The sequence below is a fragment of the Diaporthe batatas genome (assembly GCF_019321695.1).
Source record: "Diaporthe batatas strain CRI 302-4 chromosome Unknown Contig00015, whole genome shotgun sequence".
Taxonomy (NCBI): Eukaryota; Fungi; Ascomycota; class Sordariomycetes; order Diaporthales; family Diaporthaceae; genus Diaporthe; species Diaporthe batatas.
This window is the reverse complement of record NW_025408562.1, coordinates 963,427-980,274: the sequence shown is the minus strand read 5'-3', so window position 1 is coordinate 980,274 and position 16,848 is coordinate 963,427. Positions and strand designations below refer to the sequence as shown.

The following is a 16,848-nucleotide window of genomic DNA, read 5'->3' as shown; positions in this document are numbered from 1 at the left end:
GTTTGTCAACAAGTATCTACTTAATGCTGGTCTTGGTGTCATCGTGGCAAGGATGGAGGGTGCCCTTTCAGGGTTCTACAGCCAGCCCACCCTATCGGTGGCGCTTTCCCCTACGTACGTGACCTAGCCTGCGCATGCTTGGATACTAGCCAACAAGCCAGTGAGCCAGCCAGCCAGCGGTTGCCGCTTCTGATGACTGCCTGCCTTCTGCCTTCTGCCCTGGGCCCTGCCCGCTCAAAAACTTGACAATTTTTTCAGCAGCCAACACTCTTCTCTCCTATCCTCTTTCCTCCCTCCCTTTTCCCCCCAACACTCACCCACCCAAAAACCCTTTTGACCTCACCCAACCTCGACTGTGTGTTCAGTTTTCCTTTCCTTTTTGAAGAAGTCATCGTTGTTTCTTCGAGAAGGCCACCTGCGAGGCTTTTCATTTCGGGCCACGCTTAATCGACAAAACACACCCCGTCGCGAAACGTAATAGACGAGCGAAGAGACAAGAAACATCTTCTTTTCTCTCTGCCCCGTGTTTTTGCACCTTTGCGACTTCGTCAAATAGACACTTGCACTTTACATTCGTCATTCATTCCTTGATCGGAGTCACCTTTGCGTTCTCTTCTCAGGCTGAATGACACTTGTCGGCGACTCTTGAGCCCCCCGACATATTGAACAACAATCAACAACCACTTTTCACAACACCAACCGCGTCAACACGATCTGTCAGCAACCTCGACCGCAATCATGGCTGATCAACTCAACATGGGAGGCCTTTCTCTCGGCCCCACCCCCCAGGAGCAGCACCCTCCTACCAAGCGATCTTACATCCCGCCTCATATGAGAGGTAGTCAGGGTCCCGGTCCCATGAACGGTCCTCCCGCTGGTGGCCCTGGACCTATGGCCGGACTGAACAGCAGCGCCTGGGCCAAGTAAGCAGTCTCATCCCTTCAACCCTCAAATCGCACTGCCTGGCGCGTGACAGCGCTGGCTCGCTCGTACAAATGCTCTGATACTGACTGACTCGTCAACAGCAACAACTCCTACGACAACCGTCCCCAGTGGAACGGCCCCCCTCCTCGTAACAACGGGTTCAGGGGAGGTCCTCAGTCCTTCGACCCCAACGCGTACTCTGGTGCCGGTGGGCACGGTGGAGGCGGCGGCGGCGGCGGCGGTGGTGGCGGCCAAGCCAGGGGCTCTGGGGATGGTCGCTGGCAGGACGGAAAACACGTTCCTGGCCCCGCCAACCCTCGTCTTGAGCGCGAGCTCTTCGGTACCCAAGACGACCCTTCCAAGCAACACACTGGTATCAACTTTGAGAAGTACGACGACATCCCCGTTGAGGCCTCGGGTCAGGACGTGCCTGAGCCTGTCCTTACCTTCTGCAACCCGCCTCTGGACGACCACCTGATCTCCAACATCGCGCTCGCCCGATACACCAACCCAACCCCAGTGCAGAAGTACTCCATCCCCATCGTCATGGGCGGCCGTGACCTGATGGCTTGTGCTCAGACTGGTTCGGGCAAGACTGGTGGTTTCCTCTTCCCCATCCTCTCTCAGGCCTACAAGACTGGCCCCTCTGCCAACCCCGCTGGCCAGGGCGGCTTCGGTCGTCAGCGCAAGGCTTACCCCACATCTCTCATCCTCGCCCCTACCCGTGAGCTGGTCTCTCAGATCTACGACGAGGCAAGGAAGTTTGCTTACCGGTCCTGGGTGCGCCCCTGCGTCGTCTACGGTGGTGCCGACATCGGTTCCCAGCTTCGTCAGATCGAGCGTGGATGCGATCTCTTGGTGGCTACTCCGGGACGTCTGGTCGACCTCATAGAGCGTGGTCGCATCTCCCTGCAGAACATCAAGTATCTCGTTCTCGACGAGGCTGACCGCATGCTTGACATGGGTTTCGAGCCTCAGATTCGACGTATCGTGGAGGGTGAGGACATGCCCGGTGTGCAGAACCGCCAAACCCTCATGTTCTCCGCCACCTTCCCCCGCGACATCCAGATGCTTGCTCGCGACTTCCTCAAGGACTACGTCTTCCTTTCGGTTGGTCGTGTCGGTTCTACCTCCGAGAACATCACCCAGAAGGTTGAGTACGTTGAGGATATCGACAAGCGCTCCGTCCTGCTAGACATCCTGCACACCCATGGTGCGGGCTTGACCCTGATCTTCGTTGAGACCAAGCGCATGGCGGACTCTCTGTCCGACTTCCTCATCAACCAGAACTTCCCAGCCACGTCGATTCACGGTGACCGCACCCAGCGTGAGCGTGAGCGCGCGCTCGACATGTTCCGCAACGGCCGTTGCCCAATCCTTGTCGCAACTGCCGTCGCTGCCCGTGGTCTCGATATTCCCAACGTCACGCACGTCGTGAACTATGATCTGCCCACCGACATCGATGACTACGTTCACCGTATCGGTCGTACCGGCCGTGCTGGAAACACTGGTATCTCTACTGCCTTCTTCAACCGCGGCAATAGGGGTGTCGTACGGGACCTGATCGAGCTCCTCAAGGAGGCCAACCAGGAGATTCCGCAGTTCCTCGAGACCATCGCTCGTGAGTCGTCGTTTGGCGGCCGTGGTGGTGGTGGCCGTGGCCGTGGCGGCGGCGGTCGTGGAGGCGGTGCCAACCGCGATTTCCGAAAGTTCGGAGGTGGTGGTGGCGGCGGTGGCTTCGGTGGCGGCGGTCCTGGCTTCGGTGGCCCACCTCCCAGCGGCGGCTACGGTGGCGGCTACGGCGGACCACCTCCTGCCCCCAGCTACGGCGGCGGCGGCGGCGGCGGCTACGGCGGTGGCGGTGGCTACGGCGGTAGCTATGGCAACCCTGGCGGCCCGGGTGGTCAGTCCTGGTGGTAAACATCACCTCAAAACTCGAGGTGTCACGGTTTCCTTACGGCATGTTTTCTTTTCCACTCGAAACCTTTCTCAGGCATTATTGCTTTCATCGCATACGATCATTCGCCTGTCGACCTTGTCCATCTTCACTTTTCGGGACAATCACGCGCGTAACGAACGAGTCCACTCGGATATTATGCCGGGTCTTTAGAGTTGGCATGCTCAGGTCCTCACACCGGTCTCAGTTATCAGAGCGCTTGCATTGGTTTTCTGCACGGCTCTGGAAACCTTCTTGATACCCTTTAGATGAGGGCTCTTCCGGAGAGCCAGGATGAATTACAGCAGAAGACCCCCGAGGCGTGCAGTTACGAGCGCATCATCATCTGGGGGGAGACTTCCCTGGATCTGATCGAAGCATTACGACGGTCACGTTTTTTACGCGCATCAGACCAAAAGGGAATTTGGTCTGATAGAGATGGATCACGGTGGCTTGGCACCGCGTTTCGTTAAGTTTTCTTTTGCTTTTACATTGGACGCAACAGGACACCATAGACAAAAGTGGATTTCTCGGATCTTTCTGGTCGGGACGCGAGACAACGACGTCTACGGCGAGCACGGGGAACTATGATAGACAAGATAGACAGGTTAATCAGGGTCACGAACAGCTGGAAGACGACCAATACTTCCATCACACAAGAGCGAGCGAGGCTTTTCTCTTTTCAAGTTCCACTCGCGGAATGGCGGAAAGGAAGAGATGGGGCTTGGCTAGCTCTGCGAGCTTTTATAATTGGCACGCACACGAAGGAAGATGCATGGAAGGCTTTTGCTGTTGCCCAGGCGGAGGAAAGACTACGCGCCGGCCGGGGCCTTTGCAGGGAGTGATACTGGTCTCTCATGATGGATTGACTCCCGACGAGGGAGCGTGGCAGAAGAACGTTCTATGACAGCAGTTTCCCCACAGTAGACAGGATTGTCAGTCCGATTCTGGTGGGCTGAGATCTCCAGAAAAAAAAAGTTCGACTTTTGCATTTACGCCTTGGTCCCCACTTCGATGTGAAATGTAATGTCTCACAAAGGTAATGTACTGGACTTTGTGCAGTAGTTGTGTCACGCCTGTTGTCTGTATTCAGGTAAATGCATAAGGCATCCCGAGGTCTGTCGTCCGTCAACTGGACAATGTTGCGAAATGGTATTTCACTCTTGGCTCTTGTGTATCCTTGTACTTGGTGGTGGTGTGCGGTATTTCATCTTGAAATGGCTGTGACTACATTATGTGGTTTCGCTTCTAATCCGTATACGTCCGAGGACATTAACGACAAGCAAAGTGCGACAAGCATGGACGAAGACGAACTGTGGCGGCAACGCCGGGTGTGGGACCTGCTGACACGAAGTTTCCCAACTGACGCAGACACGGTGCCGAACGAGGGACGAGGTAGCCTGTGTGGACTGGACGCGCTTCAAGATTCGATTGCAGATCTGGGGGCTTCTGTCCAACAATTGTCCCACTGACAAAGTAACATCTGTCGACTTCAGCCATTCCCGAGTGTTGAACCGACCATCCTCATTGTCGCCGAACAGCCGCACTGGGATAGTGTCCCTTTTCCCGGAACGGCCTTCCAACATACATGGCGCCTTTATACGGTGGTAAGTACTCAAGACCCAGCGCTTGAAAAAAAAATACGGCGTCGATAACGATAGTTATAATACGATAGGTGCTTGTGGCCTCAGCCTTGCGACGCACAGACAAGGCTAAGGGGCACCGTCTCGACGACGGCGTTGATCGTGGACACAAGTAGCTCACGGGCTAGTCGCCGTGTGACTACATTAGCAGCATCTCAAGTTGTTCTTTGTCTATTTCAATCCTAGTCCGGCATTATTATGTCTCCCTTTTGAGGGAGAAAAGTGTCTATCTCCAAGCCCATTGAGTTCCTCGAAAAGTAGGCATACAGGCTTGTAGTTGAAGAGTAAGTTGAAAACAAGTCTACCGTCTTGAACGAGATAACGAATATACAGTTCAAAATATTGGGATACCGGGAGATAACACACCAGCTCGTGTTGACATGTATGGAGACAAGTTTGAGATTTGGTGGTGGTACCCATGTATCATGAGGCTGGTGCCAAAAGGGAACTTGACTGACAGCCGATGGTGTTACGGTCTCATACGTGAGATTTTCAGAGCTTGTTGGTTTGTGAATTTTGTGGGACTTCCAAGTGACAGGCGACTTGCGCTCTCTGGTATTCACTTGCACGGGGTTGATGGAGGATGTAATTGGCTTGGGTTTGATTAGAAGAACTGACTAACTGGACCATACAGGACGACGACTAACTAGCGCATCATTGTGCCGCCAAAGGCCTATTATAGAGGTACAGCATGGAGATATATTTAACGTACAAGCTACTATTCAAACAATTTTGTTTTCCCCAAGACAGATATTTTAGTACAGTGCACCACACTACGCTGCTTTTAGAAGACTTAAATACTTGGGGCGCAGCTCTGTTTCTAGTATAAGATGTGTATAGTTTCACTTCTATTCTATATACATCTAAGAACATTTATAGCGCCTTTATACAGTAGTAAGAACTTAAGATCCAATACTTAAAAAGAATATAATATTAATAATAGTAGTTATAATATGATAGGTACTTGTGACCTTAGCCTTGTGACGCATAGTATAAGATATATACTAGGCTGAAATTGAATTCCTCCTTAAGGTTTGGAATACAGTTAAGCGAGGGGACGGTAATTGTGGTCAAAGCTATTATGAAATATTTATGCTTGAACTGGTCACTCTGATTGACCCAAGTTGATCTTAAGCTGGTTTCGATTCTTGGTTGCTAGCTAGTTGATCATTATTGGCCTACAGGTTCAAGTACTCATCAGCTTGATGAGGTAGATTCTGGGGTTTGAAGAGGGACGGAGGAAGTCGATGCAGAAAAGTAATAATCCTCCTTGCCCGGTTGCTTTGACCTTTCTTTTCGGGGGATTCTAGGGAGGCGGAAGCACATGAACCGGCTTCCTCTTCCGGAGTCTCGAGCCTCCTGTCTGAGTTTCTTTGACTCATGCTCTGATGCCTTCATCATAAGTCGATGCAGTGGGCATAGTTGGTTTCGAATGATGTCTACCAAAGCCTGAACACGCACTCCATTTGATACTTCCATCTACTAGTACTATAATCAAAATGATAGACGCACCACTTAATAGATCTAGGAAATCCTGACTCTATAACATCATATGTAGTTCCATATCAGTTCCCGCAACACCACATTTCACTTTCTACTTTCGCCGACTTATCTTAACTCTCACATCCTTGGTGAACACGAACCACCATTGATGGACAGTCCAGTCCATGCTAGGGTCTTCGAGCTCAATCTGTGGAAATATTTAGCCGAAATGTTTGCATGATGTGAAAATTAGAAGACACACAATGAACTGGGCAGGTCACATTACTCACATCATACCGGCTGAACAGCGTCGCCGTGACCTTGAACATCTCCATGGACGCCATGTGTCTGCCCGTGCATATCCGGTTGCCCCCGCCAAAGGACAAATCGCCCTCCCTCATGATCCTCAGCCGTGCCTCATACGCCGCGGCCGCCTCCCCGTCCCCCCGCAGCCACCTCTCGGGCCGGAAGACGTCCGCGTCCTCGCCGTAGACCTCCTTGTTCCGCGACACGACCCACTGGTTCATGCCGACGATGGTCCCCGGCGCGATCACGCGCCCGTCGGGGAGCGGGAGGCCCGAGGCGGGCACGACGCGCTCCAGGATGTTCCCCACGGGAGGGTGCATGCGCAGGCCCTCTCTGACCACCGCGTCCAGGTATCCGAGATCCTTCGTCTCGGCGAACGACGCGGGGGACGAGACGCCGCCGGCGTCTAGCTCGGCTCGGAGCCTAGCCTGTGCCGTCGGGTTCCTGAGGAGGTAGTATATGATGCCCTTCTGCACGATGGCTGTGGTGTCAGCCCCGGCCAGGATCTAAGCCCACGTCAGCGTCGGCCATCGAACGATCAAACGTGCCGCCTAATCTGGGTTGTATAATATGCCGCGTCGCACACTCACGTTCAGCAGGAGATAACCCAGGACCTCACTGTCCGTGACGACGCCCGGGTTCTCCTCCTTTGCCCGGAGGAACTCGCGGAGGAAGTCGAGCCGCCCCGCGTCCTTCTCGGGGTCGTGGCCGGACAGGCGCTCCGCCAGCTGCTCGTAGCAGAACCCGGCGGCCCGCCCGAAGCTGGGGAAGCCGACGGGGCTCCCCGGCCCGGAGAGCAGGGGGTTCTTGCCCAGGAGGCCGTCGAGCGCGGGCATCTGGCCGACGACCCCGAAGTAGTGCATGATGCTCTCGGCGGTCTGGATCAGCTCCATCTGGTCGCTGCCGCCCCTGAGGAAGCCGAAGTCCTTGCTGAACGTCACCTCGCCGACGACGTCCCATGCGTCTGTGTGTTTGGGCGATGATGATTAGCAACGGTCGTGGAGCCACAGAGTAATGGGGACGGGGTTGTTAGGAATAGCCGTAATTACAAAATTCGATCCAGTCGGCGAGGTCGCAGGCCTTGTTCGCATTCCTGCCGTCCATGAAGCGGTTCTCGAGCTGCTCGCACAGGGATCTGATTGTCTTGTCCACCAAGCCCTCCATGGCGAGCATGCTGTTCATTGAGTACAGCTTCTGTATCGGCCTCATGTATTTGGTGTGGAAGGCGTTGCTCCGTGTGCCAAAGACATTTTGGATGACCTGGCCGTCTTGCACAGCGTCATTGACTGAGTAGAAGTCACTCTACGATGAGTTGTCAGAGAGTTGATGAGAACAACAACACAAAACGAAGTCGGCCAATTGTTTGGTAACATCCCTATATTCAAGCTAGGAGGGAAACAGACCTTTAAATATTCCCCACGAGTCGAGTAGACAGTCTTGAGCAGAGTTGGGTCACTCAGGCTGACGACGTTGGGCCCTATCCGGACAGCAGGGCCCAGCTTTTCGTGAAGCCGTCTCTGGGTGCTGATCTGGGTGGCATTGTAGTGGTCGATCAACCGCCATATGTTTGTGAACTTGGCCAGAAAAGGCCCTGGGATATCTTTGAGCGGCGATGTGAGATATGCCAACACATGCCTTACAACAATAACGCCCAAGGCAATGCCGGCAATGAGAGTCAAAGTGTATAGGCTGGGCATGGCTCTTTACTGTCGGTCCGGAAATATTGTCACCTTTTCCCACGAAGAACAATAGACAAGTCGAAAACCATTGTTATAATAGGCAAGGCCGAGACAGTCATTTCTAAAGTACTCTGGACGGGAGGGGTTGGCCCGGCATTTTGTTTACCAGACCTGGCAGATATTACCGCACGCAAGTATTGCATGGTTCCTATTCTCGCTGCCTGGAAGTGGTTCGTGAAGCATGCCAATCACGCTTGTGCCGTCTGACGTCGTAGTGTGGCAGTAGTCTACTGTATCATTGTTGATATCGTCTCCATCCCCTGTCCCGCACATCCTTATTATTCTCAGGTTCGCAAGGGTTCGTGGTCTGGTCTGTTTTTAAGGTCCTGTCAGGTCAGCAAGGCTGCACGGCAGGGCATGGAGACACAAGTGGACATTTCAGAGCACCCGTAAGCAACGAAGCGGTGAATTGTGTCATATTTCGAAAACATCTTCCCTGGTGCTGTCAGAGAGAACGAGCTCTGTCCGGGTATCAGCTTCGCGCCCAGGGAAGCTTTACCCACATTCCCAACCTCTAATGCAGGCCTCGTATAGGCCGACCTATTACAAGATAACCTCCTAAATTTTTACAATAGAGGACAGCCTACCAAAGAATAGTCTTGTGGGTCGGAGAGAACAAGCGCTGACGCCCTCGTTGGAGGTCGGAGATCCTTGCTATGAGGTGAACTTAGACGTTGCATCGAACCGGTATCACAAAAGTTGACAAATGCTCTTGAATTATGCACTGCTTTTCATAAATCAGTGCTTCGTTGTGCCTGGAAGCCGTGCAATGATCACACCTGAGCCTCGAAAGTACCGTCGTTGTAAAAATCAAAGTTGAAGCCATATCATTTATAGCCGTACTGCGATAATATGGTAGACCACGTAGTTGAACATGTACGGCGGTACTGCCGTCCTTGAACCCTGCGCACCGACCGCCAAGGTACCAGAGGGCCCCTGGTCAGCGATAAGCCCGATAAGATCAGGCCCGACCAAAACTTTTTGGGTGGGTCCTGCCCGTTCTGCGACTTGCAAGCACTGAATGCAGCAAATCCAGTTGCATGCCGCCCCGGTTTGTCTCTTGATCGCCTCAATTGACCACCAGAAATCGCAGACATGGCACCACGCAGCAAACTCAAGATTGCCCTCGCAGCAGAGAAGGGTTTGACAGACAAAGTCAGTTCCTCAGATCACATGTCCACTTTTGCGACGGGACAGTCCGTACTGACTCTCCAAACTTCACATGCAGAAAGTCAAACAAATCAAGGACAAGAAGAAGCACAAGGCCGTCATAAAAGAAAAGCGCAAGAAGGGGCTCCTGCCAGAGCACGACGACGACTCGGAGGAGGAAGAGCAGGAATGGGAAGATGAGGACGGCTCTGAGGGCGAGGACGGCGAGGGCCTGGTAGACATAGAGGCGGAGGAGACCGACGACGACGAAGAAGACGAGTCCGAACGCGAGCAGGCGAGCACAGCAGCGCTCCTCAACGAGAGCGACACCGATTCCGAGTCAGAGGTCGACATGGAGGAGAAGATAGAGCGGAAACCAAAATCCATCCTCAAGAAGACCGAGAACCGGCGCAAGCAGCGCCTCGCCGCGGCGAACGAGGAGGGGGAGGAGGAGGCAGAAGAGGAAGACGAGGAGGAGGACGAGGAGGACTCGGACATCGCCCTCTCGGACCTGGAGGACCTGCCCGAGGAGGAGCGCGAGGACCTCTTGGTCAAGACCAAGCTCTCGATCAACAACCAGCCGGCGCTGCTGGCGGCCGTGAAGCGCATCTCGATACCGCGGGACCCCGGCACGTCGTTCGCGGCGCACCAGACCGTCGTGTCGTCGGAGCCCACGGGGCCCAAGATCGAGGACATCTCGGACGACCTGCAGCGCGAGCTGCAGCTGTACGCGCAGTCGCTCGACGCCGCCCGGCGGGCGCGCGCCCTGCTCCGCGCCGAGGGCCTGCCCTTCTCGCGGCCAAAGGACTACTTTGCCGAGATGGTCAAGGACGACGGGCACATGGAGAAGGTCAAGGCCCGGCTGGTCGAGGAGGCCACCGCCAAGAAGGCGTCGGCCGAGGCGCGCAAGCAGCGCGACCTCAAGAAGTTCGGCAAGCAGGTCCAGGTCGCCAAGCTGCAGGAGAGGCACAAGGAGAAGCGCGAGACGCTGGAGAAGATCAAGGCGCTGAAGAAGAGTACGTGGTTCTTGTTTTCTTTCCCCCTTTTCTTTTCTTTTCTTTTTGTTTCTTTTTCTTTTAGAGCAGCCCCAACATGGATGGCTTGCATACACACACACACACACACACACACCCCTTCCCAAACCCCCAGGACAGACAGACAGGCAGGGCCGAAGCAAGCAAGCAACCAACCAGGCTGACTGACACCCACCCCCCGGAAACAGAGCGCGCCGAGAACGGCGGCGGCGGCCTCGACACCAACGAGGCGGACCTCTTCGACGTCGCGGTCGACAACGAGCTCAACAAGCCCGGGAAGCGGGGCCGCGACGGCCGCGACGACGGCGGTGACCACCGCCGGGCCCCGAACCACAAGCGGGCCAGGAAGGACGCCAAGTTCGGGTTCGGCGGCAAGAAGCGGCACTCCAAGTCGGGCACCGCCGAGAGCTCCGGCGACGTGAGCGGGTTCAGCGCCAGGGGGATGAAGGGCAAGGCCGGGGCCGGGGCCGGGGCCCCCAAGAAGAAGATCGCCAAGACGGCGCGCCTGGGCAAGTCCAAGAGGAAGGCTGTTGCTGGTAAGCGGTGATGATGATGAGCCGCGTGTGTGCAGGGGGGAAGGCCGGGGGGGGGGGGGAGAGTTGTGTCCTGCTGTCGGGTGTGGAGGTGGGTGCTATGGGGTTTTTTTTTGGTTGAGTGTGGTACATAATGTGAATATCACTCACTGGGCGGCGCAGGATGAGAAGAGAAAAATACCAACACGGAAGCTGCCGTCAAGTATCCACACGTATTGGCGAGGCCCATCGATCAGTTCGTGCAAATTGGCCTGTGAAGCGGGCATTGTGCCAATGGTAGGTGGCACTTGTCAAGGGCAACAGTGGCCATGGAGTCCTTGTGCGCCGACCTGAGGAGAGCGTCGTTCGTATACAGCACCAGAGCACGGGAGTTTGGATTGGCACGCATCTCGCTACAAGAAATGGTCATGTCCTTGGCACTTTATGGTTTCAATAGTCCCATACGCAGGTCCATCGCACAGACGAGAAAAGCCATGCCTCTGGTCTCTGAACATGATGTTTTACTCAAATTGTCACTCGCATTCGGAGCTGTGGTACTGCCCATAATTACGACAGCAATTGTCCCAAGACATCCAGCCCTAGGTCACCGACTGCAATTCGATAGAGCACAAAAGTTTGGTTCAAAAGTATTGGTCTCATTCATCTCGACAAGAGGTCAGCGGTCTCCCACTTCTCCTTAGCTTCCTTTCCCCCCAGGTATCATTTCGTCTCCTACTTTGAAAGTCACCCGCTCCCTATGCAAAAGGAATAGAAAAAGAAAACATTTCGTGTGAAGCGTCGCCGCGGCGAGCTCTGTCCATCCTGTTTTTTTGTCCTTGTCCTTGTTCATCATGATGCAAAGCAGCAGACTTGGAAAAAAACACAAATACCAAAATAAAAAGAAGAGGTGCCGCGGTGGCTGAGCATTATATGTGAGACTGAAAAAAAAAACAACCGAGGAGCCATTATTGAAAAGCAACCGAGATGCGCCGTTGACGGGCCATGCATGTATCGTGTCATCCCAGAGGTAGTTGGTCACACTGGGAGGGATTCGACCCCCGGATCCAACTTCCATCCTGCCCTGCGTCTACCTTTCCCTTCTCACGCCTGTAAAAAAAAAGTAAGGAGAGCTCCATGCCCCTCCTAGACGCAAGTAAATGGGTCATTTGGGGCGGGCAAGGTTGCGAGGTAATGCAGAACTGTTGCCACCCGAGGGTGGCAATCTCCTCGGTCTGCAGCTGGCCGACCTCGCACCCGGTAGACGAGTGAGGGTCGCGAAACAGAGATTTGTTTTCGATTTAAAGTAGGAGGGTTGCTCTTCAGTCGTCCAATCTCTGACGAGAGCGTGAGGGATAGCCGGGGGTTATGGGCGAATCCAATTAAACCAAGGTTGCGGTGCCGTTTATTGCCAGAACCAACCCCTTGGGACCATTTCCAAGGGTATCACAACGTGAACAGTAGACGCCTCCGAATATGCGTGCTTCGCAATGCTGTTAGGCCGCACAAAGACCAAGTAGGTGATGCTGCAAAGTAGACATTATGCCCGGGTCGCTGCGTGAGTGCGCTGAATCCAATGATGATGAAAAACCAGACGCTGTAGCGGGTATCATTCATTGTGTTGCAGCGACACACCAATGGCGGTGGAAAGCCCATGCGCTCTTTTGGCACTCCTTGCTGCAGTATTTTGTCCGCCGGCATCGACGGCACTTGGCAAACTGGCGGGTGTACTCTTCCCACTTTCCGCACTGGTAATATGCACACTGGCGGATGCCACCCCGAGTGTCATCCTTCCGGCACAGGTTCCTCATAACCACCCCGGCCCAGTACTGCATATCAGTGCTGTGGTAGCGGACGGTGAACTTCTCGACCAGTGGGAAGATGTTCAGGTCGTTTGGCAAGAGATACTCCTCTTCGAACTCCTCGTCGTCGTCGTCGAGCTCCACCGGCATGTCGTCATTCTCCACCGAGGCGATCTCCTTTCCGATCTTAAGCCGTGGGACCAAATGGCTCTTCTGGAAGTAGGTGCGGAGGTTGCAATATTTTGAAACATAGGCGAGGAGCTGCAGAGACATGAGCACGTCCTCCTCGCGAGGCATGGCGGCCATCATCTGCGTGTTGGGGTTCATCTGACGGCCGAGAAGATAATGCGGGACGCTGGCGGTCGGCATCGTCGGCTGCGGAGGGCTGACCATCGTAGGCCTGTTGGGCGACAAGCCGAGCGTTGGCCCGGGGGTGGGAGTGGTGTTCATTATGCTCCCGTCCATTGGCGTGCGGTGCGTGATGTTGAAGGTTCCGTCTTGCTGTGTATCTGATCCAGTCTGGGGTGTCAAATCAATTGAGGTTTCGGCCAAAATGCTGTCTTCGCCCTCCATGCTGATGTCCTGAATCCCGACATCCTGGATGTCAGCAGTCCCTGACATCTCGGCGTCGGGTGACTCATCCGATTGCATGCTGTCGCCATTCAAATCGTCCGAGTCGGCGGTGGAGTTCTGGTGGCGAATGGACGGGCGGCGGCGGGACCTCGAGGCTTGTGCCATGCCCGAGGCAGGACGAACTGTCGGCGACCTCATCTGAGGTGGTGGGAGAGGGGTTGTCGGAGAGGTTGGCTGCGACGACAAAGAGTGAAGCCCGAATGGCATCATCGATGCCAGCCTGTCGACATCCCGCACGGGTCGGATGAAAGTGTCATTGTCCGGGTTGGCAACTGTCGAGGCAAGCGGCTGGATGGGCTGGCGAGGTGCGGTGGCAGCGTGCTGTCGCGGATCTTGCGTTCTGTGGTGGTGATGATGGCGGTGTGTGTGGAACGGTGCCCGCTCTGGAGGAGTCGTGACGGGATACTGCGAAACGGTGGGTGTGATGTCGGATTGTGGCTGCTCAGCCGCCGCCGATGGGCCGGCACCTGCAGGGAAGGAAACGGAGGTGATATCGATACTGGGCGGAGGCGCCTGTCGTCTAAAAGCCCTGTGGTCCACGTCTAGACGTCCCGAGCGGTTGGAAAAGCTACCAGACTTGGAGACACCGCTGTGGTCGTGCCGGGACCGGCTGGGGTGATCCTGCAGTCTCTTTTTCTTTTCTTCCTTTTCCCTCAATTTTTCTGTGACCTTGATATAATTGTCGAGGATTGTAGCGATGACGGGAACCATGTCGGCCTCGACGACCCTGGTGCGGACGGCCTCGGTGCCTCTAACTCCTATGTTGACGACACATTGGAAAGCCAGGTTCCATTTCCACATGTCCATCATGTCCTTGCTCCTGCCCTGTTTCAAGATACATATCAGGCGTTCGATTCCGCCGTCGACGGTGAGGATATCCCGGATGCGAGCAGAGGACGTTGTGAGATATGCAAGGTGGTTTAAAGAGTTGATGAGTGGCAGGGTGGATGTGCAGTCGAGTGCTCGTCTGTCGTAAAGGGCGGTGGTGATGCCCACCGACGCCTTGTTGACGTTGGGGATGCTGAAATTGACTTCCCTCATGATGGGCTGTCAAGATCAAGGTGATCCTGCGGGGAGGGCGATGACAACCAGTAGTGGCGAGACTGGGAGGGCGGTTGAGGTTGAGGATTGTACAGATTCGAAACTCCCAACCCCTTAATTAGGTGTTGCGGTCGGGCGCGTTTGAGGGCTATTTATTTTGAGTTTATGCAATGGGCTGGGCTGATGGAGAGAGGAGTGGCAGTGGAGGATGACGCAAAAAAGGTAGGAGGGTCGGTTCGTAATGCTCGTGCTTTAATCGAAGTAATTTGGCAGGCCGGGATGCAAGGTCGGGGGGGCAGGGTGATGAGCTGCAAATGCGAGAAATTGCCTCGAGGGGCGATACGGCGAGGTCGAGGCGCGGGTCGGGGTTTGTGAGGAAATCGAACGGCTCGACGGATTGTGAAGGGTAAAGGAGCGAGTGGGTGACCGGCCGAGATCAGGTAGGGATGGGAGAAAGGGCGTGGAGGAAAACAAAAAAGACGGAGTGGGAAGGAAATCGGTCGAGGATGTGTGTCGAGATTGTTGGCGGTGTGGTATCAGGTTTCAGTTGAGGGTTGGACTGGGATGGGTGAGGAGAGAAGAGTGACCGCAATCTGTAGGGCGACTCGAAACGGGTTATCCGTGGTGGCTAATGCCGCCTCTCTCTCCGCCCAATGTCTCCCGTCTCGCTGACGCTCACGCTCACGGCTCAGCTCACGCTGCTGCTGCTGCTGCTGCTGTCCTTTTAGTCGCGGGCAATTAGCAGCGGTTGACGCATTCGGCCTGGTGTTTGTAGGGCGGGCGAGGAGGAGGAGACGACGACGACAACAACAACAGCAACAAGAAGAGGATTACTGGCAGGGGGGAGGGGACGAGGAAAATTGAAGAAAAGAATGATCACGGGTCGACACAACCTTCAATCAAAGGAAGAAGCGTGCACGCCCCAAGCTGGTCTGGTCTGACAGTGGCTGTGGGCAAGCAGGCACTGACCTGACTGGCAGGGAGAGGCGGATGGCGGATGAATCAACAGCGAGCGACGGAAGGGAAGAGGAGTGGGGAAAGACGGCCCAGCCCAGCCCAGCCCAGCCAGCCCAGCCAGCCCAGCAGCCCAGGACCCAGGGCCCAGGACCCGAGCAATGCTTGTTGCACCAGCGGGCGATGCAGCAGGCAGTAGTGGGCAGGCAGGGCCAAGTCCAATTCAGGCAGGCAGGCAGGCAGGCGTTGCAGATTCGCCATACCAGCAAGCGGGAGCCGCCAGCGAGATTAGAGAGGGATTGGCACTCCACGCACAGGCTTGAACAGGACCGATGGACGGAGCGGGTACGGGTACGGAGTACTAGTAGTAGGTACTATTAGGCACTGTATTCAGGTGGTCTTATGCCACGGTAACAATACGCACACACCCAGACGACAGCCAGACAACAACACCCGGGTATTATTTTTTACTCCGCACCTTCACTAGGATCTCATATCATATACCGACGTCGACATAGCATACATGCCTAGCTATGTACGCAGAGACCTCAGTAGATATTACACATACCAAGCAGGCAAGGTAGATGTGCATCAGATAGGCCTTTTTAGCCCGCCACCGCATTATTCATATGCCCGCGTGTGCTGAGGCGAGGTACCGAGTACACCCCACCGCATCGCGTGGCGCGCCTGCATGTAATTATAGCCTGTTGCTGTCTGCCTCTGATGATGGCACATCAGCAGATCAGGTACATCTGGCCAAGGGCTATCAATGGGCACCTGCCGTCCCTTCAATCTACACTGCAACGGTGCCCAGGGTATTCATTCTGCCATCCCACCAACATAATAGTGGGGCACTTGAGCCCCAGCATGAATTATTACGGTGGTATTCATTGCCGCAAGATTACTGAACCCGTCTGTTGAACAGACTGTAATGAGCACCGAGCACCGAGTACTCCGTACAGCCCTTGGGAGTTGTCGTCAAGTTTACCTATTTCCCACGAGACGGGGATACCCTCTCTGTCGCGTCGTCGGCTCCGAGCGGGCTTGGAGAACTACTCAAGCACGCTCCAGCACGCTCCAGCACCCTCCGTCCCTTGGGAAACAAAGAAGGGTTCGCCTCAGCGGCGGGACGACGGGGCGGGTCCAGACCCCAAGTGTCCACTCCACCCAAGACCAGGTCCCCGACGGCTCGCTCCCCCTCCCGCTCAAACAGACATTGGACTGCTCTCGGGGCCAGTCTCGCCACCCCCAAGCCGAGAGGGAAAAAAAAAGGTGTGACGCTGTTCGCCGGCAGCACCTGCAGGCAGGGAGCCTCGGACGCAATGCCAAGTATCAGCATCACTTCCTGCCCCCCCACTCCCCGCCCAGCCCGCCCCGGGACCTGCTCACTGCTCACTGTGCCCTGCAGATTGCGAATTTTCGATTCATGCTGCTTCCCATGCTGCAGTCCCACTCTTTCGGTCTTCAAATCTCGAGACTGCCTACACCACACGTGTAGGGCGGAGTGGCCGCTGCACACTCCGTATCTGACTCGACCTGGGGGGCAGATCGGGCGACCAGAACCCGCCCGTCGCCGAGGGCTGGTGGCATGTGGTGCCGGGAGATCAGCTCCCACATGACATACAGCTTATTGTTAGATAGTAGACGAGCACCTCAGGGCGGTTGCCTGCCAGCAGCTGCCGCTCAGCCTGGTGTG

At 55.3% G+C, this 16,848-nt stretch overlaps 4 protein-coding genes across 4 annotated transcripts; 2 read left to right on the top strand and 2 right to left on the bottom strand.

The window, feature by feature from the left end:
• Positions 1 to 219: 219 nt before the first annotated feature.
• Positions 220 to 3,854, top strand: KVR01_011277 (uncharacterized protein). The gene is made up of 2 exons (XM_044789901.1): positions 220 to 923; positions 1,026 to 3,854. The coding sequence occupies exons 1-2, from the start codon at positions 739 to 741 to the stop codon at positions 2,842 to 2,844; spliced, it is 2,004 nt and encodes a 667-aa protein (XP_044639652.1). The 5' UTR covers positions 220 to 738; the 3' UTR covers positions 2,845 to 3,854.
• Positions 3,855 to 6,097: 2,243 nt separating this feature from the next.
• On the bottom strand, positions 6,098 to 7,988 carry KVR01_011446 (uncharacterized protein; the record flags this gene model as incomplete). The annotated part of the gene is made up of 5 exons (XM_044791227.1): positions 6,098 to 6,193; positions 6,276 to 6,797; positions 6,882 to 7,255; positions 7,341 to 7,593; positions 7,695 to 7,988. The coding sequence occupies 5 exons, from the start codon at positions 7,986 to 7,988 to the stop codon at positions 6,098 to 6,100; spliced, it is 1,539 nt and encodes a 512-aa protein (XP_044639821.1).
• A 1,058-nt stretch (positions 7,989 to 9,046) lies between these two features.
• Positions 9,047 to 10,794, top strand: KVR01_011317 (uncharacterized protein). The gene is made up of 3 exons (XM_044789411.1): positions 9,047 to 9,185; positions 9,259 to 10,195; positions 10,402 to 10,794. Exons 1-3 carry the CDS (start codon positions 9,126 to 9,128, stop codon positions 10,758 to 10,760), a joined length of 1,356 nt encoding a protein of 451 aa, XP_044639692.1. The 5' UTR covers positions 9,047 to 9,125; the 3' UTR covers positions 10,761 to 10,794.
• A 47-nt stretch (positions 10,795 to 10,841) lies between these two features.
• Positions 10,842 to 15,571, bottom strand: KVR01_011452 (uncharacterized protein). Its single transcript, XM_044781569.1, has one exon. It carries the CDS (start codon positions 14,196 to 14,198, stop codon positions 12,336 to 12,338), a length of 1,863 nt encoding a protein of 620 aa, XP_044639827.1. The 5' UTR covers positions 14,199 to 15,571; the 3' UTR covers positions 10,842 to 12,335.
• Positions 15,572 to 16,848: the final 1,277 nt, after the last annotated feature.